At 47.2% G+C, this 22,528-nt stretch overlaps 1 protein-coding gene across 1 annotated transcript in view; it reads left to right on the forward strand.

Moving 5' to 3' along the window:
• TTC9 (tetratricopeptide repeat domain 9) overlaps nucleotides 1-15,788 on the forward strand; it is a 31,011-nt gene extending 15,223 nt beyond the window's left edge. The window contains exons 2-3 of the mRNA XM_058739506.1: nucleotides 12,017-12,199; nucleotides 14,189-15,788. Of these exons, the coding sequence (XP_058595489.1) occupies nucleotides 12,017-12,199; nucleotides 14,189-14,268 (263 nt within the window). The 3' untranslated portion in view covers nucleotides 14,269-15,788. The remainder of the gene's footprint in view (nucleotides 1-12,016; nucleotides 12,200-14,188) is intronic.
• Nucleotides 15,789-22,528: the final 6,740 nt, after the last annotated feature.

Here is a 22,528-nt window from a genome sequence, read left to right on the forward strand (position 1 = left end):
CTGAGCCATCAGCACAGAGCCTGATGTGGGGCTCGAACCCACAAGCTGTGAGATCATGACCTGAGCTAAAGTTGGACGCTCAACCAACTGAGCCCCCCCAGGCCCCCCTGGATAATTTTTTTTTAAGTTTATTTATTTTGAGAGAGAGAGAGAGAGCACGAGTGAGTTGGGGAGGGGCAGAGAGCAAGGGAGAGAGAGAGAGGATCCTAAGCAGGCTCCACCCTATCAGCGCTGAGCCTGAAGTGGGGCTTGAACCCACAGACCATAAGATCATGACCTGAGCTGAAACCAACAGTCAGACACTTAACTGACTGAGCCACGCAGGTGCCCCGAATATATCTTTTTCAAATAAGTTTACTAAGAGGCCCTGCCCAAATTGTGTGGCGATGGTGAGAGCAGCATCCCTTGTTCACGCAGCTCTTGAACGTTGGGGACATCCAAGTGAAAAAGTCAAAGGGTGGGGAAACAAAGAGCAGCTGGGTCCTGGTGCAAAGTAGGGCTCTTCAAAGACAGTTTTGCTAAAACAAAGAAAGCAAAGGAAGCCGTTGGCAGTGTGTGTTCAAATCAAATGCGAGCATGTGCTGGATTGGAAAACAGAAGGCCAGAAATGAACATGAATGGCCCCAGAGGAGACTGAACCCACTGGACAAAGCCACACACTCCTGGCAGTGGGAGCTGCAGCATCACTGGCGGGAGAGCTCTTGTCTGGGCACCAGGCAGGGCAAGGCTGGTGTGAACAGACACAGCCATCTTCCTGCTCTTACAGTTTCCCAGTGCCTTGGACTCGGAAGAGACCTTTAGAGATCATGGAGTCCAGGTTTCCAGGTCAGCTGGAGTGGCACCAATATGGGACGTGGGTTTAGATGACTCTGGCTCTTTCCTTACAAGTCAGATGGGCTCAGCAAGCCACTTAACTTCCTTAAGCCTCAGCTTCTGGAAACAGGACGAATAATACCTATTTCCCACAGTCATCTTGAAGGTCGAGGGAGTTGTGAAACAAGATACTAACGTTAGGTATTGCTACTTATCAAGCATACAATGTATGCAAATCACAATGATGTGATTTTGCTTTGGGAGGATTTAAAGATGCCCTACAGAATGCTTGTCTGGAAGGGCAAAGAAGACATGTTTCATGAATAATTGCAATGATGGGCATGATCTGAGTATATGGCTGTGAAAAATCATTTTATTCTCGGGAAAACTAAGGGGTCCACTTGATGATTATACCTATAGATCTGACCGCATTGGAAAAAAAAGAGTACCCAACAGGAAACCATTACCATCAGGTAGTAGAAACAAACAATGATTTCCCAGCAAGTTAGAAATAGAAGGAAATTACCTGATCTTGATAGTTTCTACCAAACAACTAAAGCTAACACCATGCTACATGATGACAGATTGAATGTTTTCCCTCATGACCCAGTGCACCCTGGGGCATTTGTCCTAGACAAATGAAAGCTCTCTGTGACTGTTCACAGCAGCGTTATTCACAATAACCCAAACACCAAGAACAGCTCAGATGTCCTTCATCAGATGAAATGGTCAGATGAGGGTACATCCACACCGTGGAATACTACTCAGCAGTAAAAGGGACAAACTGTTGATCCATGCGACAACTTGGATGCGTCTCAAGGGGATTATGCTGAGTGAAAAAAAGCCGACTCCCAGAGGCTTCGTACTGTATGGTTCCTTTTATGTGATGCTTTGAGATGACAAAATTTTAGTAAGGAAAAATTGACTAGTGGTCGTCACGGGTTAAAGAGGAGTTGGGGATACAGGAGGGGTAGAGATGCAGTTATTAAAGGGCAATCGGAGGGATCCTGATGGCAGTGGAACTGTTTTGTTACTTTGAAGGTAGATAGAGGAATCTACGTAAGTGATAAAATGGCATATAACTAGACATACACGCACGAGTACAAGTAAAGCTGCAAAAATCAATCTGAGGATTGTGTTAGTGTCAGTCTTATGGCCAACACATTATGCTATAGTTTTATAAGATGTTACCATTTGGGGGAGACTGGGCCAAGGGTGCAGGGGAGCTTTATGGGTGATTTCTTACACCTGCATGTGAATCTACAGTTACCTCAACAAAAATTTCTGTTAAAAAATAATACTAAGGGGGTTGGTTTTACAAGCACCAGCTAAGGTAGGGGTTGTTTCAGGAAGAAACCAGAGACGGATCATGTCAGCCCTAGGAGGATAACATAGACTCTCGATGGAATTGGAGATGGTGGTGGTTTTAGAAGTTTAAAAAAAAAAAAAAAAAAAAAAAAAAAGGCTTGGTGGAAACTCTGCACTTGGTTTTGTTTGTTTGTTTGTTTTCCTCTTTGATGCAGAGAGGGATCTAGAGAGTTATACAGGAAGCTTCCAGATGAGAAGTATACATAAAGAGCGGGCAGTTTGGCACTGTTCAGGGCCTCACACTTATGCCTCACAAGAAGCAGAACTCAGGCCTCAAATCTGTCCAATGAAGGAAACGAGTTAAAATTCGTTATAGGCAGTTGAGCATCCTGGGAAGGCAGTGTGTGTAACACTTGGGAGCACAGTCTCGGGGGCCAGGTGGCTCAGGTTCAAATCCTGGCCCTGACACTTAGTTGTTTGTGACCCTGGGCAAAGTGAATGAACTTCCCTGGGCCTCAGTTTCCCCATCTAGAGAAGTACTAGAGCCTTAGATTGTTATCCAGATGAAATGAGTTAATGCTTACAACAGTGCTTGTCCCATTCATACTTAATAAAAGTTATCTGCTCTTAATTTAACTACCCTTCCGGAAGGATGGATGGACACTTCCTCCTGGTACAGGGCTAGATTCTCTTGAGCTTATTATGGACCATTTCAGCCTTCTGCCCTGTTTCCCCATTTCCCTGGCCTGAGCTCCTGTTCTCCAGCAAGAAGTCTCTAGACTCTAAGAAGAGAAGAACCCAAAGTGTCACAAGCTGATCATCTGCCCGAGAACAATTGTTTTCCCACACGTGCAGGTTTTTCTAGCTCTAGGATTGGCCATTTGGGACGTGTTTGCCCTCGTGGGTAATCCTGGAGCTCCCCCCTGCTGTCCTGGGCTCTCAAGGTTTAACCAACTGGTTGATCCCCAAGAAACATACATCCAAAATGCTAGTATATAAAGTACCAGCTCAGAAGGTGAAGGCCACCTGCAGGCACCTGCTGGGGACTTACTAAAAATGTGTGTTACTGGGCCTAGCCCTTGGGAATCCACATCACTGGGCATGGGGTCTAGGATCTCCACGTTAAACAAGTTTCCACGGATGATTTAATGAGAAACATTTGTCTGTGGGGGTCTCGTCAGATGTCAGACTTTTTTTCATCCTGCCAGAAGCCTTCAAGGAAAATGTAGATAGCGGGGTGCCTGGGTGGCTCAGTGGGTTAAGCATCCGGCTTTGGCTCAGGTCATGATCTCACAGCCTGCGAGTTTGAGCCCCTTGTCGGGCTCTGTGCTGACAGCTCAGAGCCTGGAACCTGCTTTGGCACGGCTCCCTCTGTCTTTGCCCCTTTCCCCACTCACGCTCTGCTCTCACGGGCTCTCTCTCTCTCTCTCAAAATAAATAAACGTTGAAAAAAAAATTTTGTTTAAGGAAAAGGTAGATAGCAACCACAATTATCTTTATGTTTACCTACTTCAAAGTTGAGACCCTGAGAGGTGACGCGTTTTAACCCAAGGACACACGCGTGAATGCCACTGCTGGGAACACCGTCGCATCAACTAACTCAGAGGCACTGAAACTGACCAGCAACTTGTCTGCTAAAAACACTTCTGACTTCCCTGCTCCCCCCCACCTGCCAGACTCTCTATTGCTGTACAGAGTCAGGAGCCGACTTATTCATTTTCCTGCCACGCTGACATTTAGAGCTCCTAGCTCTCCTGGATTATTGGGGCTGCAGAGGAGCTCAGTGACTTTGGGTCCAGCCCCACCCCATCCATAAAGCTGTCAGCCAGATACTGACTATGGAACCTGCTCATCCATCCTCGGTGAGGGAGCAGGTGCAGACGACACTACTATTTGCGGTTGGGTGTGTAGAGGGGTAGAACCACCTGTTGACTCAGAGGCTGTCCCGGGTGTAAGCGAGGAGAAAATAGGCCCGGAGCCCCACTCCATTCATTCCCTTAAGCCCCCTTTTCTGGCTGCAAAGCTACTTTTGGAATGTTCTCTGCATATACCCATCCACTCCCAGTAGAGAAGACCCACCTCTGAAAGGAAAACCGGCAGGGAAGACCAAGCCTCAGACCTGGGTTTGGGGAGCAGCGGGGGCACGTGTGAGTTTCTATACATCCAGGCCATGAAGCAAAACCGAGAAATCAAAAGAAATCAGGGTTTTCAGAACTCTGAACTCCAGCATCTGTGTATGTAGAGGAGAAAATCAGCGCTTTCATGGAGAGGTGGAACTCGAGTGGGGGTGGGGTTGGTCATTCCAGTCCTGGATACGGAGCCACACGCGTAAAGTTTCCGTCGTCTCACTGCCCAGGCCGCATTCTCACGGCTCTGTCATAGAAAGACCCTCTAAATCACCCTCCAGAATGTCTCTGACCCATATTGAAAATTTGCTTTAAATCCGGCTTGAGCTCTGGGTATGTATGTGTCATACCCTGTGTGTAGGACTCAAAATGGAAATGTTCTCTGACGAATGTACACGTTGCTGGGGAAACCATGTTTGACAAATGGCTTCCTAAAGAGCTGGCACTTAGGAGAATCGGTTTCTGTGCCCAGCACCGTGTGAAGCACATACCATACGTTAATTTTCTCATTTTCTCATCACAAGTGTTCCCACAAAATAGATATTATTATCTCCACTTAATACATAAGAAGAATGAGGCCGAGGGAGATTAAGTAACATGCTCAAGGGCCTGGGCTACTAGGTGGCAGAGCTTGGATTGCAGCCCAGTCCTGGATCTCCAGATCGAGCAATTGATGTTCAGCCAGGACACCCCAGAACTGGCACAACGGCACGATACTATATGCCAATCCGGATAGGTTATGACCTATCCCGGTCGTTAAACATTCCGAATGTCACCTCCGTCCCGATCCAGACTCCATCCACTTTACGGCTATGCCGTGACCCCTTAAAAATAAATTCAAAAACCAAATAATTTGGTCCACTTTTGGGAGATTTCCCCCCACTAATGCAATGGCCACTCCCTGAGCCCACGTCTCAAAGGGATGAGCAGTAAGGTGTATTAGTTTCCTAAGGTCGCCATCACAAAGCAGCACAAAGTGTGGCTTAAGATAACAGAAGTCTTGTCACAGTTCTGGAAGCTAGGAGGGCAAGGCCAAGGTGTTGCTCACGTTGGTTCTTTCTGAGAGCTCTGAGGGAGAGTCAGTTCCATGTCTCTCTCCTAGCTTCTTGTGGCCTAGGTTCCTTGGCTTGTAGATGGCCGCCTTCTACCTATGTCTTTTCACATCGTCTTTCCCATATGTGTGTCTGTCTCGGTGTCCAAATTTCTCCTTTTTCTAGAGACACCAGAACCCTGTATTGATGGGCCCTGTCTTGAATTAGGGCCCATCCTAGTGACCTCATATTGACTTGATTACCTCTGTAGAGACCCTTTCTCCAAATAGGATCATATTCTAAGGTATTGAGGATGAGGACTTATCTTTTGGAGAAGTCACAATTCAACCCATAAAGTGGGGCAACCTCCTTCTCCTCACTCCCGGCCCCAATCCGGTCTTTCCTTCCCTCCCATCCAGTCCATGTTTCCCTTCTGGACAGCTGGTAAGGACAAACTATAGCAGATCAGTTGTAAGAAGAAAACCAATGACTGCATGAACTTGTTCTTCCTTCTCTCATCCAGCTTCCCTTCATCTCATGCCAGTGAGTGGCACTTTGCCCAGGCAGTCACTATGCCCTGCGTGCACCAGGAAAAACAAAAACAAAACAGGTGCCAGAGCCAGGAGAACCTGACATGTTTTAGCCTGAGGTCTCAGTGTGGTTGCTTTGGAGAACATCAAACATATGATTTCCTCCGTCTGAGTGCACGGCTGGGCCATGGGGTTCTTTCGGTTGCCGATTCTCTTTTTCCTACCACAGACCCCTTTGTGGAGTAAAGAAAGCCTGCCAGCTCCTTTTATAAAAGCATACTCTAACCACCCAAGGTTGGCAGTGGAAGAGGAATCTCCACATACAAGGGATAGTTGGACATTTATAGCCCAATTTTTGTCCCCCCAATTTACCTTTCTCTTGTAACTTGCACTGTCTACAACTTCTGTCACCATTATGGGCTTGGGGAAGGCTTTTCTCTTCTAGAACTTCTTCCCAACCATTAGAAACTTGTCTTAATTCTCCACAGCTTGGTTGATGCAGGGCTGCAGCATTTGTTTAAACATGTCAGAAAACTCAGAGACCGGAAGGTTAATAACATTTCTTTCAAAAGGGTTTCCGGGTGTGATTGTCTGGGAACTCAGGGCTATCTTTACATGTCCACCGTGGACACGGCTTCCCACTTTGCACCCCCTCTGCCACCACATGACTACATCTTTGGATCCAAATATATACTCAGAGTGGAGGCCACAGACGGGAACAAGCTTCCTCTCCATCCAGCATGAGGCCTGCCTTCCCAAGTTCACAGCCTCCTCTGCTGAGACTGACTGATGGTGGCTGAACTTACTCCCTTCAGGGAAGATCCTGCCCTGGTCCATGGCCTTGGGAGACCACATAATCCAATCTCTATGTGGAAAAAAAAAATCTCCACATAGAGGGAGATTTGTCTTACAGAAGCCCTTTTGATCTCTGCCCTCCCACTCCTGAGTGCCATCCCCAACAGAAGATACCTCACCATAAGTCACAGGGAGACAGAATTCCTTTCGAAGAGGAACCAATGAAACAATGGCATCTTTCTGTTAAGTGACAACCATTTGTATTCATAGGCTGTTAGATTGCAATGGAGAGCACAGATTATTCAGCCAAGTGGAGGCCCCTCCCTTTACAGATAGGAAACTGAGGCCCAGAAAGGGAAAGTGATTTTCATACTGTTGGCTAATGGCAAAAGTGGGACTAGAATCCAGTTTTTCTGATCCCCAGCCCAGTACTCTAAAATATTGGCCCATTCCATATAGCAGAGCCCTTAGACTGTCGTATTGTAAACTTTAATTCACATGGAGACCAGGTTACAACAACGTGGAAGAATACTTCTGAATCATCAGTGAACCCAAAATGACAGTCTTAGCCCTCCTGGATGAAGGGCTTTAACCACACGAATGTGACAGCAGAGGGAAAATATTTCAGAGGTCCCCTAATGTTCTATCTCCTGGTTGCCTCTTAAACTGATCCCCCTCCCCTGTCTTTCTGCCTCCACTTGAGCCAACCTAGTCAAACCATTTCTTCATCCCAGGGTGACTAATAACAAAGTCCCAGATCCTAAACACAGTCCAGAAGGGTCCGGGTGTCCTGGTTTCATCTTACTTTTCCAGCTTTTTTAGAAAAATGTTTTTATTTTTGAGAGAGAGAGAGCATGTGCATACATGAGTGGGGCGAGGGACAGAGAGAAGGTGACAATCTGAACAGGTTCTGCACTTTCCACACAGATCCTGAGGGGGGGCTTGAACCCACGCACCAGGAGATCATGACCTGAGCAGAAGTACGACGCTCAACTGACTGAGGCACCCAGGTGCCCTCACCTTTCCTTCCTTTTACCCATCCTTTCCATCTCTCTGTTCCAACCAGGCGTGGTTCCCCAGAACTCCTCAAATAAGTCATTTGCCCCCTACCACCATCTCTTTCTCTAACAGAGAAAAGAAAAAGATCTGCCTAGAAAGAAAAGAAGAAGGAAAAGATTCTGCCTAGAAAGCTTTTTCCCCTTTCCACCACCGAGATCACTGGTTCTCCAACAGGGGGGAATTTTACCCCCCACAGGACATTTTGCAATATCTGGAGACATTGTTTTGTTCTCACAACTGGCATCCAGTGGGTAGAAGCCAGGGATGTTGCTAAACATCATACAACGGGCAGGGCATTCCCCCACGGCAGAAAATTATCCAGCCTAAGATGTTTTAGTGCTAAGTTGAGGAACAGTCTTCAGAGCTTCACTTAAATACCACTTCTTCCATGAAGTCCTCCCATGATACTGTATATTGGTTGAGGTCCCTTCCCCCTCAGTGTGTTTCCACTCTTCCCTTCTCCTTCTCCATCTTGGCACCTGGGAGTATCTGAGATCATGGAACCCGTGCCTTCCCTACCAGCCCATTAGCTCCAGGACAGAGTAGGTGTTTGGTTCACTACTGATCCCAGTGCCCAGTGCAGTTAGGGATTGCTTTTTGCCTTATTGACCCTACCACACAGAGAAAGGTGGTTTACGCAGGTGACGTGGCTTTTACCAGGGCTTACTTGGGTTTTGGAGGGCTTCAAACACAGACCCACAGATACCCATGGTCAAGAGCACAGTCTGGGGATCCTGGCAGAAGTGGGTAAATATCATAATTCTACCACCTCCTAGTTGAGTGACTTTCAGTAAGTTACTTAATTTCTCTGGAACTGGGTTTCATCATTTGTAAAAGAAGCATAAAAGTAGAACCTGCTTCATGGTTACCGTGAAGTTGAAAAGGTGTGGTATATGTAAGGTACTGAGCGCCATCTCTGACATGGGGTAAGGGATTAACCACTAAGAGGAAGAAAGGGCCTTGGGATAACGTGACCCATTCTAAAAGTCCACCATAATCCCCAGGCCCTGGGTGGTGGGCATAGCGACGTGGAAGGAACATCAGGAGACTGCCGATCAACCTCTCCTGAACTCTGTCCACTCCTTAGAGTGTGCCTACAAACATCCCCTCTTACCTCTCCCTTGGGCTGGTTGTATGAACCTTAAATAGCTCCCCACCAAACTAGAGGGGTACCTAAAAATCACCTATAGGTAGGGCTGCAGGCAGCTTTCCAGACTGCCTCTTTCCCCCTCCCTCCTGGACCCTCTTAAGAGCTCTGGCCTGGCACCCCAGGTTTCTCCTCTGGATCCCACCTCTCTGGCCAGCCTTCAGACGGCAGCCCATTTAGACCCAACTCTAGCTTTCTCTGTCTTCCTGGGCTCCGCCTGTGGTGCCAGCTGGGGCCCCACCCCCTTACCAGCCTGGCCCCACCTCCCACCCGGTCTGAACCCTGGTCCACAGTCAGGCATCACAGTTCCCACCGGATCTGGCTCTGCAGGGGAATTTGCAACATTTGCACGGAACGATTCCCAGAATTTGATTGCTATCCTTCCTTTTGCCCCGGAGGAGGAGGATCTTTTCCATTCCCAGCCCTCTTTGCTTCCTTTCCCCAACACCCCACCCTCATTTTAGACATTCAAAAGCTGTTTTTAAAAGAGACAAAGGTCCACTTCCTACGCTGCTCAGGTCAGCAAACAGAAGTGTCCATCTGAAGATGGACGGCTAGATGGGAAGAGGGCGGCCCCGCCCGGGCAGTGAGAATGCCAAATGAGGCACGTGGGAGCCCAGACAGGAAATCCTTTAGCTCTGGGAGCAGGTGTGGGAGCCGAGTCCCACACGGGTAGCCATGCACAGGAACCCCCTTGAGAGAAACCCCTCCCTGTCCACAGAGCCCTGTGAGCAGCAGGGCGGACTCCAACAGGGGTCCCCACAGCTGATGGAGGAGAGGAGGAGGCTGGTGGCAGGAGCTCCGCCGGATGGACCTCTGGCCACCAGCCATCCTGGTTCTCTGTGACCCAAGCCACCCACTCCCAAGGGACTAGCAGGCCTGTCACTTCTGTCAACTCCTTTGGCTTTCTGCCCCCGGCGGGGGGGGGGGGGGGGGGCTGTGGAACCTGATGGGTCAGTTTCTAGATCTAGGCTGACTCTCTTTCCACTTCCTGGTTCTCACACCTTCAACCTGAGAGAGACTGTGTGGTGCCCCTCCCCCTCAGCCTACAAGAGGGATGTGGGTTTTTTGGTTTGGGGTCTTATTTTTGCCCAGAATGCCCAGTGAAAGGGCATTAGGTCTCCTACTCAGCAATTCTGACCCCTGGGAGGTTGTTTAAAGGATCAAAACAGCTGAAGTTAGACCCCTGAAGATTTAAATCACTGACTTGTCTCCATCCCAAAGAGACCATGCTTCGTCTCATGTAGGATAAATGGGAGCACAAGGCCTGGAGGTCTGCATTCTCCCACCACCACCCAGTCTGGTCTTGGCGGGAAGAGCACTTTTGTTTCCTACGTCTCTTTTTATTCTCTCTTTATTCACTTCAAAGAAGCAGACAGGTGTCTTTCCCTGCCCTGCATCCCATTTTTTGGCAATCCCTCCGTCATGTGTAAGACAATCTTTGCTCAATGCCTACTAAACATTTGAGTGATCGCACAGAGGGGGAGGTAGCTAGCTCAGCAGGGCTGGGAGTAGGGTGAGGCAGGGAGGCCCCTGGGCACACGAGGAAAGAGGGCATCACTCTCCAGGTTCTCACGCGCTTTCCTGACCCTGACCCTGACCCTGACCCTGACCCTGACCCTGGCCCTCTGGCTGATTTCTGGTGAGAGAAAGTTTCAAGGAGAGATGATTTACTCAGAGATGGCTGATAGAGAATAGGAACGGGCCCCACCATGGGTACCTGCCAGGCTCAGCAGGGACACGGGGCCTCGCGGGTCCAGAGGTATGCCCTGTACAAGCTGGGCACTGGCCCATCAAAAGGTCCCTGCTCCCAGGAACTGCAAAGACAAATTCGTATGAAAGGGAACTTGAAGAAAGTCAGAGGCAGTTGTCCCTGAAGGGGTGCAGGGTTGAAAAGAATTGTAAGAATATTAAATAACACCTTGGGTACTTGCTGTGTACCAAGCCCTGTGTTAAATACTTTATGGCCATTATTTTAGAAAATCCCCCTCACCAACTCAATAAAGAACTTGGGCTGTGGAGCCTGGCAGCTTAGATTTGAATTTCAGCCTTGCCTCTCTCATGTTATGTGACCTTGGGAAATGACCTGATCTTTCTGGGCCTCAGCTTCCTCATCTGTAAAATGGGAAGAAGAGTAGGACCTACCTCGTGGTATCCCGAGGATCATGTCAGGGAATACAAGCAGTGACACAAGCGCCCCGCACAAGGTGAGCACTTGACAAGTATTAGCCACAGTTAGTATTGTTATTGCTTCTTGGAGCTTATTCCTAGGGCTGCCACAACAAAAGTCTCGTAAGCTGGCGGCTTAAACGCTGGAAATTTCTCGCGTCAGAGTTCCAGATCAAGGTGAGGGCTGTGAGGGAGAATCTGCCCCATGCTTCTCTCCTACTTCCTGGTGACCTCAAGCATTCCTTGGCTAATAGATGGCCATGTTTGCCCCATGTCGCTTCATGTCGTCTGAGCTCCGTGTGTTTCTGTCTCTGTGTCCGAACTTCCCCTTGTCTTAGTCTGTTTGGGCTGCTGTAACAATAGCATGGACCAGGTGGCTCTAACAACACAATTATTCCTCACAGTTCTGAAGGCTGGGAAGTCCAAGATCAAGGTAGTAGATTTGGTGTCTGGTGAGAGTCTGCTTCCTAGTTCACAGACGGCCATCTTCTCGCTGTGTCCTCACGTGGCAGAAGGGGCAAGGGAGCTCTCTAAGGTCTCTTCGAAGAGCACAACCCTCATGACCTAGCCACCTCCAAATACCATCTCACCGGGGACTGGTTTTCAACACATGAATTTGGGGGGGGGGGGGAAACATAGACATTCAGTCTATAGTGTGTTTTTTTTATGAAGACTGCGGTCATATTGGATTAGGACCCACTCCAACGACCTTACTTTAACTTGATTACCTTTTTTGTAAAGGTCCTATTTCCGAATAAGTCACATTCTGATGTACTGGGAATTAGGATAGGACTCCAACATATCTTTTTGGAGGGGACACAATTCGACCCATAATGCCACGCCAGGTAACTCGCTTAAGGTCACACAGCTTGCTGGTCATGAAACTGAGTCCGAGGACCCTGGATTATTTGATGACAAATCCCATGTGAAGCCCCAACACGACTAAACCTTTTCTGGGCAGGGAGAAAGAACCAAAGAGAGACATTCTGAGTCTGCTGTGTTGATAACTTTTCCCTTCCTTTCTCTCTTCGTCTGTAGCCTGCCTGCTCCAGGCCGAGCTGGTAAACTATGAGCGAGTCAAAGAGTATTGCCTCAAAGTCCTGAAGAAAGAAGGAGAGAACTTCAAGGCCCTTTACCGGTCTGGTGTGGCCTTCTACCACCTGGGAGACTATGACAAAGCCCTCTACTACCTGAAAGAAGCAAGGACCCGACAGCCGACAGGTAAGGAAGGAGACAATTGCTTTGTTTTCTTACCGTCAGCCCCACTGGCAGCTCCTGAGGCCTTCTCTTGGCGGTGCTCAGCTCCCTGGCTAGCACAGCCCAGTGTGGGCCAGGACCTGGAATGAGGAGAGTAAACAGTCCGTGCATTTGCCTGGGGTCTGGGTTCCAGGGAGCTCGGGCACCTCTTTCAAATAGAATATGGAATTCTTTGGGTTTTTTTTTTTTTTTTTTCCAACCCAGGATCCAGCTCTTTTCACTTACTCAATAAATACATACTGAATTTTTAGTGCGTGCCACAGTTTGTGCTGGGCGCCAGGGATGTGACTGAGAAGGTATAGTCCCACCTTGTGAGGATCTCACGCTCCACTTGGCGAGACAGAATAAGAATGGATGCTCTTGGCGCTAGGCTCGGCATCTTACGGGAAGTGTGCTCTGACTTCTCTGGTCAAGTGCCGTTTCTTAGAGCCTGCATTACCTGGACCACCCACTTAAATTCATATCCACCAGCTCAGCCATGCATTCATTCCACGGATATTTATTGAGCGGGTCCAATGGGTCAGGAAGTATTGCGTAGATAGCGAACCAAAGGAAGCTGCTACCTTCAAGGAGTTTCTTACGTCATGACAGAGGAAGATGGACAGTAAACAAATGGACAGATAATGTAACGTTTAGTAGTGGTAAGTGCTAGGAAGACAATAAAGCAGCGTAAAAGAATCAGGAGTAAAGGGGGTGCTGTTTTAGGCCGGGTCGTCAGGAAGAGCCTCTTTGAGGAGGTAACCGGTGGCATTACTATGTTTGCCTTGAGTTTGACTTGATGTTGCCATGGTCGTTCACGTGGCTGATTTTTTAAAAAATGCGATTCTCCTTCAAAAAGTCTTTAAGAACCTCAGGACCAGTTTGCCAACATCCAAATGTATACTTTTCTCCCCATGGTTCGAAAGAACACCCATATCTTTCCTTTTATGTGCTGTTGATTTGTTTTCTGCATATAAATTGTGTTCTATAGCGCAGACTAAGGGAGACGTGAGGACGAAGAACCAGACTCGTTTAACAGAATTTTCTTGGACGCTTCTATATGCCAGCACCGTTCTAGATGCTACCGCTGGCATTTTTGAGTAGTAGACGACATCCATTTCTGCTTCCTGAAGTGTCGCATCCCAGGCAGCCCCGAAGCCCTTGTATCGCGGTGCGCGTAGAGCGAGGTGGCTGTTCCCTGCCATGCCCCAGTCACTAATTCAATGCCTGACATTGGGGGGGAAATGCCCCATTTGTGGCGAGGTGGTGCCTGACCTTACTGATCAAGACAAATATAAGACAATGGAAGCAGAGTCATTTTAAACCCTTCGATTGGAAAACATTTACATTCCCTCAATATGTATCGCTCATTGGATGAAGCGCTTTTAGACTTACCTATTTTGGTCCTCGCAACAATTTTATGAAGAAGGCACCATGATCCCCAGGGGAGGCAGGCTGCCGAGTCAGGTGCACCACTTACCACGCGTCTCCTTGGGCGTCTTAATCTCTCCAGGGCTCAGCTCTCCCTTTTGTCACGGTGAGGATGATGCCAGGTACTCGAGATGATTGTAATGAGGGTTAAATGGATAATGAAGGTAGCAAGCGCGGCCCAAAGTAGGCATTTGAAAAATGGAGGCTGTTTCCTGCGGATGAGACAGGAGGCTCAGAGAAGTTGGTAACTTGCCTGAGGTGAAACTCCAGAGTCTCCACCAGCTGTGCTGACTCAGCACCACTGGGATGTGCTGCTGCCTGGGAGTAAGTGGAGGGAGTCCCCCCCGCTCTCCTCTCCTTCCCGTCTGCCCCCTGGGTCCCAGTGACCCGTCCACATTTGGTAGGGGCAGTGGAGGGGAGGCCGGACTCCTGGTCGCCCCCTCAGGCTCCGTGATCTGCAGACACAGCTTTGGCCTGAATCTGCGTAGAGACCCCACAGTTCCCCCACCACGCGTTCCCTAAGGTGTGCTTTCGTCCTCGCAGACACCAACGTGATCCGGTATATCCAGCTGACAGAGATGAAACTCAGCAGGTGTTCCCAGAGAGAGAAGGAAGCCATGTAACCAGAGCACCTCCCTAGAGCTGCACCTGCGCCAGACCTGGGACTTCAGGTGAAGAGCCCGATGAAGAGCCCCTCCTGGGTTTTGTTCCCTTCTCCCCACTTCTTCCGGCTCCCCCTCCTTCCTCCTGCTACTCCTCCACAATCTGTCTGCTCCCGGTGTGAAGAGAAGGAGACACGCAGTTTGGGAATCTGGTCGGTTGCCTGCAATGGAGAGTCCCCTTCTCTAGTAGGTCAGCTACTGAGAGGGACCTCACTTCTTCGGGGACAGCTGGAGAGGACTCTTACGGGCTGGGAATGCTGTTGCAGCCTTGACTTTGGCCAGTGCTTCTGACGGAGGCAGAGCCTGGTAGGTGTACCGTCGCAGAGGCAGCAGGCACGGAGACCACGGGCTGGACCCCTCCACACTTTCCCAACACGCCAGAGCATCTCCAGGCAACCGTGTCGAATGCGGGGATGAGACAAACACCAGAAGCATCGGTTAAGCCAACAGACCCTGAATTTGTACACTGGATTCCCCACCCCGACCCCCCGTAACCTCAGCCCCTGCCTCCCTCCCTCACTTGTTGTCTCGGCTTTCTTCTCTCCCCGCTTGGGGATCTGAGACTCTGCCAGGTTTCACATGCCACTGAAGCCCACTCTCAGTGCCCTCTGGTGACCACACATACCATTCTGCCATACTCCCACCCAGCAGGCAGCTGTGACAGCAGAGGGGCAGGGTGAAGTGGGCCCGGGGCCGACTGCATAGGTGACGGAGGGGAGGGGAGCTGACGTCTAGGGGAAGGAGCATTGTATGGACTGGGGATCGAACTGTGGACCGAGTGTAAATAAAGATACATTAACGGGCAGCAGTTCCTGTCATTTCTGTTGGAAGCGGCCCACTCTCTCACTGTCCCTCCCTCTCCCAACTCTCAGAGCTACTTCCAGCCGGGCAGGACTGGCTTCCCCCACAGCAATGGGCCGTTTGTCCGGTGGTGAACAATGTTGGCCGCCGCCTTTGTGCAGTAGAGTGGGCTGGTGTCGTGGAGACTGCCCGGGGACTTGGCTTTGTGGGAACTTGCACGGCCTCCTTGTGATGAAATTATCTGGACTCAGTATCTAGCACATAGAATGTGTTCAACAAATATTTGTTGAATGAATAAATTATGACTGCAGACTGGCTCCCTCCTGCCTTAAACGAATTTTATCCCAGCCTAGTCTCCCGATATCTACGCTCTTTACGCTATGCCATGTTGCTCCAGTCAAATAAGAAGCATTTACTGAGGGCTTACTGTTTGCCCATCGTCGTGCAATACACTGTGGGACATAGGATGTAGTCCCAGTCTTTAAGGAGGTGGAAGAGTTGAGAAATACTCCTACGAGATGATCACCACTGACACCTTTCATTTATATGATGCTTTAAATTTTTCAAAGCACTTTCGTGTATTTTTTTGTGTGACTAGTGAGACAATATTGTACAAATTAAAATATATACAGATGCAATAATGTTAATAGTTAGCATTTATTAAATGCACTGTCCTCAGATCTTTACATGTATAATCTCATTTCTTTCATGCAGTTACCCCACGAGACACTATTTCCATTAGGTGGAGAAGGAAACTGAAAACCAGACACAGTAACTATCCCAAGGTTACATGGCCTCAAGTGGCATAGCTAGGATTTGAACCAGGTCTGTCTGACTCCAGAGCTCTAGCCACTAACTACTCTGTAGTTGGTAGTAGGTGCTCTACAAAGTATTATATTGAGTGGTTACAACCAGTCGAGAGCAGGACAGTGTGTATTAGGTTGAAAAGCCTTGACTGTGCCAATGGTATAGTAGGTACCACACGTGGGCTGCCTCCTGTATTTAGCTCAAGGTTAAAAAAAGGTCCCTAACACTAGGCTCCCCAGTGGTCCGGGCGGGGACGGGCCAGGAAAAGACATCTGAGACCTAGCAGTTATTTCTGCGTATCGTTCATTCTATTTTCTGATGTCAGCACATATCCCAACCCACCTAGCATTCCCCCAGCCATCGGGGAAGATTCACAATTATAGGTAGAGCTTGAAAGGAAACACAAAGGTAATTATGGGTTATTTGTGTAATCAGAGACTCTACCACTAAAGAATCTAATCACTGCTGAGGGGCCCCGGAGCCAGAAGCCCAGGTTATACTCACACAGCTCCTGAAAGGCTTCCGGCCAGGGTTCGAGAAGGTGCTAGGAATCTCTAGGGGGGTTCGCAGTTGCTTGCCGGTAGCTCACCTCTGGGGAAGAGGAGAAGCCGCCACGTTCTCCCCCACGCCTACCATATCCTTGCCTCTGCCCTCTTCTTCCAGGGTGGTTTCACATGTTCTCAGCTCAGAGCCATCCCGCAGCATACGCAACATAGGCACGTGTGTAAAACTCCCCTGTTCCCAAGCTTCCCGCCCAGAAGGCTTGTGAGTTGGCAAACTGCTTGTCAGGGTCTGAAGGTTGAGGATGAGGTCAGAGGTGGACTGCAGAACCAGTTCCAACCAGCACGGTCATCCTTTGCTCCCTCGTGCCATCAGGAAGGATTTGGACTTAACTGCTCCAACAGGGAGCAGGAGAGAGGGTCTTGCCTCATCCAGTAAGTTGGGGCAGGGCTGGACAGGTGGGGATAAGACTGTTGCCATCCTTCTAAAGAGAAATGTGGAAAACCAGATTGTCTGGTGATTCACACATACGTGCTTACTGGAGTCCATTCACTGTGACCCAAAGATAAGTGATCCCAAAGTAAAAAGCTGCCTTGGCGGTGTTGTTTGATGTTTGGGGCGGAGGGATTGAGTTTGCTGTGCGTTTGTCCAACAGAGACTTAAGAGAGCGAGTAAGCAAAATCAGGTCTATTCACCTTAGCAGACCTTCAGCTTCCTTCTCCCATCCCTCCCCCAAGCAGGGACTGTGATCACATGCTTTGTTTGCAGATGTCCCTGAACTAGACCTGGAGCACTAAACCTGGATCTGACCTGCTTCGTCATCCTGCTTGGACTTTTGTGATAGACTCTTTGGGGGGGGGGGGGCGGGGGGGGGAATTGTACTTTTCTTGTTATTGCTAGGAAAGCCTCACGTGTGTATTGTGGAAAATTTAGGGAGGGCGGGGGAGACAAACTCCAACCCGTCATCCTACCACCCAAGACAAACATAGCTATCCTTTTGGACTCATCGTTAAGTTCTTTTTGGTATAAATGTAGACGTGCCCGTGCAGGGTTGTTTCTTTTTTTAAAGACAAAAACTGGAGTACAGTGTATATACTCTTTAGTAACTTACTTTTCAAAATGTGTATTTCTATTTCGGAATATGTAATACATGCACAGATACAAAATTCAAAAAGGGCAGAAAGCTCTACAGCAAGAAGTAAATCTCCTTTCCACCCTGTCTGCCAGCATCTAGTTCCCTCCAATTACTTGTACTGTATATCCTTCCAAAAACACTTATGCATTTTCAAATATATGCATATATATTCTTTTGTCACACACAAATGGTAGCACATCAGACACACTGTTTTGCACTTTGTACTCCTTCACTTCCTATACCATGGACGAAACATTTTTTGTACGTCTCTCCAACTTTTTCAACAGCATCTACGTTATGTGGATGGGCTCTCATCTGGTAACCAATCTCCTAATAGCGATTATTTTCATTTGTTCTCAATCTTGACTGTAAATAAATGTTGCAGCAGACATTCTTGTAGCTAAATTTTGCATACACTGATGGCCATTTCCTTGGGATAAAATCCAAGAAGGAAATTGCTTGGCTACCTTTAAGAATTTTGTTATACGTTGCCAACTGCCCTCCAGAAAGTTTGTACTACACTTTGCACTCTCCTATTTGCAGACCTGAGAGTGCCCTGTTCCCCTCACCCTCACTAATAGTGGGTATTGTCGCTTATCAAACCTTTCCCAGTTCGGTAGGAAAATAACGGTATGTCAGTGTTATTTGAACTCACGCTTCTTCAATTATTAGTGAATAACATCTTCAAATGCCTACTGACCATTTGTACTTGTTTCTTTGTGATTTTTCTATTTATTTGATATTGCTATGTTTATCTTTATTACCAATTTGTAATTTTATTAAGAACGTTATTTTTGTCAAGAAACATCCCAAATAGGCTTTCCAAGTGCTTTGCTTTCAAATTTTGTTTATGGTGCTTTTTGACACACATAAATTCTTAATTCTGCAACTAATTTGTTTCTCTGTTGCCACCTCCTTCTGCCTGCGGTCCACCCTGTCATTTCTGTGAGAGTTCCTCTTCCAGAACACGGTCTGATTATGTCATTCCACAGCTTAAAAATCTTAAGCATAGCACACAAGGTTTCCTAGGTAATTTCTCCCACTGACTCTTCCAGGTTCCCCTCCTGGTCCTCTTCCAAAGGTATCCTATGTTCCACAGTCACACAGCCCCTTGTGATTCTCCAAACTCACTGCTTTGGGTCTCTGGGCCTTTCCATGCTGTTCCTTCTGCCTAGTTGGCCATGCCTCAGCCCTCCAATCCCCTCTTTGTCTTGCTAACTCCTATAGGACTCCACCAAGGCATCACTGCTCAAAAGCTTTCCCTGACCCCGTGGTCTGTACTTCTAAAGCAACATAAGCCTACCTGTGTGTAGCATTTGCTACAAAGAATTGGACCTTCCTACTGATGTTTGTCTCGCTCACTCCCTGCACGTTCCTCAAGACAGGTGCTATGGTTTATTCACCTTTGCAGCCAGAATGCTGAGCACAATGCCTGGCAAACAGTAAGTGCTTGATAAATACTGAGCCCTGAGCCTGGAATGAACGGTTAATGGATTCAGTGGCAAATGTTACTTGGGGTAAATGCAGGCCTGGACTGGATCTGTGCTTCTGAAAACTGAGGAACTGTAGGAGGCTCAGGTTGGAAGAGAAGCCACGTTCCCCAGTGCTGTGCTTCCCAAAACATCAGAATCACTTGAAGTAGCGTTTTAAAAATACATAATCTCAGCCTCTGCCTTAGACCCATTGAATCAGACGCCTGGGGATAATACTCAGGATACTATAGTTTTTAAAAAATATCCTGAGGTGCTTCCAATGACCAGCCTGGTGAAGGAGCGCTGTGAGCTAGACCAGCAGACAAATCAGAGCACCCAGACACACGGAGCTTTGTTTGAATACCAGTTTTGACACCCACTTGCTGTGTGACCTTGGGGCAGTTGCTTGACTTTTCTGATCCTCATTTTCCTCCCCTATATATGGGGATAATTTTATATCCCTTAAAAGGTTATCAGTAGGATTAAGAAGCAGGCGTCTCCTAGCCCAGTGACCAGTACAGGCTAAGCGTGGAATAAACATTCATTTTCTTCCCTCCACCTCGTGAGCCCCAGTTTCCTCAGTTATGGTATGGCTAATACCGGTATGTTCATCCTCCATTTTCCCACACTGCACTCTAGAAGGAAGGAACTCCCAATAGGCTCTCAGATTACTCTCTAATCAAATAGGACACGTACTTGGTGGGGGTGGGGGTGGGGTAGAGGGGAGTGCAGAGGAAGCCACTTACTTTCTCACATGCCCTCTCCCAAAATATCAGAGACTGCACAGCAATCAGTTGGAATAATTCTGCTGGTTTTCAGAACCAAGTATCTTCCAGTCCCATCCAAAGATCAATCCAGTTTTTTCCCTGTGGTTCCACTCAGAGGCCAGTGGCTTCTGGGCTGGAAGAGGATGGTGACCATCAGGAAAGAGAATAGTCCTTGCCTGTTTCCTTCCAATGCCCTGGGATCCTACTCACATGCCTCAGGGCAGGAGAGACCCCCCCCCCCCCCCCCCACAGACAGGGAAAGTGCATTCAGCCCATCAGGCATGACAGAGTTCAAATTACCAAGTCAGCATGAAAAGTCCCACTCTAAATGGACTGAAATTGGATTCTATTAAAAACCACACTCAGTGAGGCCCTTGGCTATTAATATTTGCTAAGACATGGAGGAGGGGGAGGAGGCAGAGGCCCCTGCAAAAGGTCGGGGATCTCAGCTGTTCAACTGAATTGCTTGTCTGGAAGCAAGCCTGCAACTGAAAGCCAGTTAGCCTTTTTTTTCTAACATCTCACAGAATATTAGGGCTGGGAGTAGTCTTAAATCTCACCAGTTTAGCCTTTCATCTGACAGCCGACGGATCAAGTCCAGGGAAGGTAAGTGACTATTCAAGGTCACACAGCTAGTCAGTAACAAAGCCAGAACTGGAACTAGGTCAGTTTTCTGACAACAAATTTAATATTCTGTCCACTGAACCAAAATGCACTTATATAGACAGCACCTGTCTTAAAAAAAAAAAAAAGAAAGTAACGCTGTAAAATTATTCTCCTCTAGGGGAGCCTGGGCAGCTCAGTGGGTTAAGCATCTGACTCTTGATTTCAGCTCAGGTCATGAGATCGAGCCCCACATTGGGCTCTGCAGTGGCAGCATGGAGCCTGCTTGGGTTTCTCTCTCTCCCTCTCTTTCTGCCCCTCCCCCCCTCAAAATAAATAAACTCAAAAAACAAATTCTCTTCTAGAGAAAGAAGGAACATAGTACACATTCATTCATCCAGTCCCTCACCCAATAGTTATCATTCCAGTCACTTCATTCTAGTGGTTCAATGATTAACAAGGTATGTTCTCTGCTTGAGAAGCTTATAGTCTATAGAGAAGAAAGAAAAATAAGCAGGCAACTTCAAATCTGTGTAATAAATGTTACAAAACACCAAGGGCATACATGGAAGGGGCATTTTTACCAATCCTGGAGGACCAGTGAAGATTTTCCTTAGTGGGTACCAACTGGTGGAGGAGAACTGGTGAGAGATGAGTGAACTTCAGGGCCAATGGCAAGGCTCTCTTGCTCCTTTTCTTGGATATAATACGAAGGGATTTGAGACCATCCTCATGAGCTATCTTTTCTTACGCTTTTCCTGGTTTTTCAAGCCTGGGCTCAGGCAATGTCACTTTTACCACCTGTGTAGGCCCATGGGCTGAGAAGTCACAGAAGGCCTTGAAGGTTACAGCTGATTAAATCCCCTCCATGTAGAACAGGGACAAATGGCTGCATGTGTTGTTTCTGAGTGCAACCGGAAGCTCTTCCAGACTTGTGATTTCCATAATAGGCAAAAATTCTGTACCGTTTCACAAATGTAGCTCCAGAGTCATGTTTCTTGTTCCTTTGTTTTCTCTAATCGCAGCCTTTTTATTCTAGAACAGCACTATTTGAAATAAAATGTGTGCCACTCTTTGAAATAAAATTTTAAATTTTCCAGAAGCCACACTTAAAAAAGTAAATGTAAACAGAAAAAATACTTTTAATAACATATCCTAAATAAAAATAAAGTTAAGAAAATAACCAGAAAGAATAAAATACTCGGGAGTAAAGTTAACGAAAGAAGTGCAAAGCTTCAATTCTAAAGACCACGAAACGTTATTGAAAGAAATTAAAGAAGACTTAAATAGATGGAAAGATAGCCCATGTTCATGAATTGGAAGATTTAATATTGTTAAGATGTTAATATGTTACTACTTCCCAAATTAATCTATAGATTCAACATAATCTTTACCAATACCCCAACTGACCTCTTTGCAGAAATCTACAAACTGATCTTAAACTTCATTTGGAAATTCAAGGGACCCAGAATAGCCAAAACAACCTTAAAAAAGAATAACAAAGTTGGGGGACCCACAGTTCCAGAGTTTAAAACTCACAACAAAACTGCAACAGTCAAGACCGTGCTAGCATAAAGGTAGACAAGAGATCAATGGAATAGAAATGATCGTCCAGAAATAGGCCCTCACATTTGTGGCAGATTGATTTCCAACAAGGAAACTAAGATATTTCAGTGGAGGAAAAAAGAGTCTTTTCAACAAATGATGCTGAGACAAGTGGACAGTCACATGCCAAAGAATGAAGCTGGACCACTACCTTACATTATATGCACAAAAAAATTTACTCAAATGGATTAAAAACCTAAATTCAAGTGCTACAACTTTAAAACTCTTAGAAGAGAATGTAGGTGTAAATCTTTCTGATCTGTGATTAGGTGATGTTTTCCTGGACATGAAAAGCACAAACAATAAAAGAAAAAAAAATAGATAAAATGAACTTTTTATCTACCAACATTAAAAACTTTTTGTGCTTCAAAGGACACCATCAAGCAAAATGATAACTCACAAAATGGGAGAGACTCTTCCATCTTTTGCAATCATATATCTGGTATTTGTAATTAAGAATATATATTCACATCACTGTGACTATACTAAAAGTCACTGACATACACATTTTTTTAAATTTTAAAATGTTT

Source organism: Neofelis nebulosa, chromosome 7, assembly GCF_028018385.1.
Source record: "Neofelis nebulosa isolate mNeoNeb1 chromosome 7, mNeoNeb1.pri, whole genome shotgun sequence".
Lineage (NCBI taxonomy): Eukaryota > Metazoa > Chordata > Mammalia > Carnivora > Felidae > Neofelis > Neofelis nebulosa.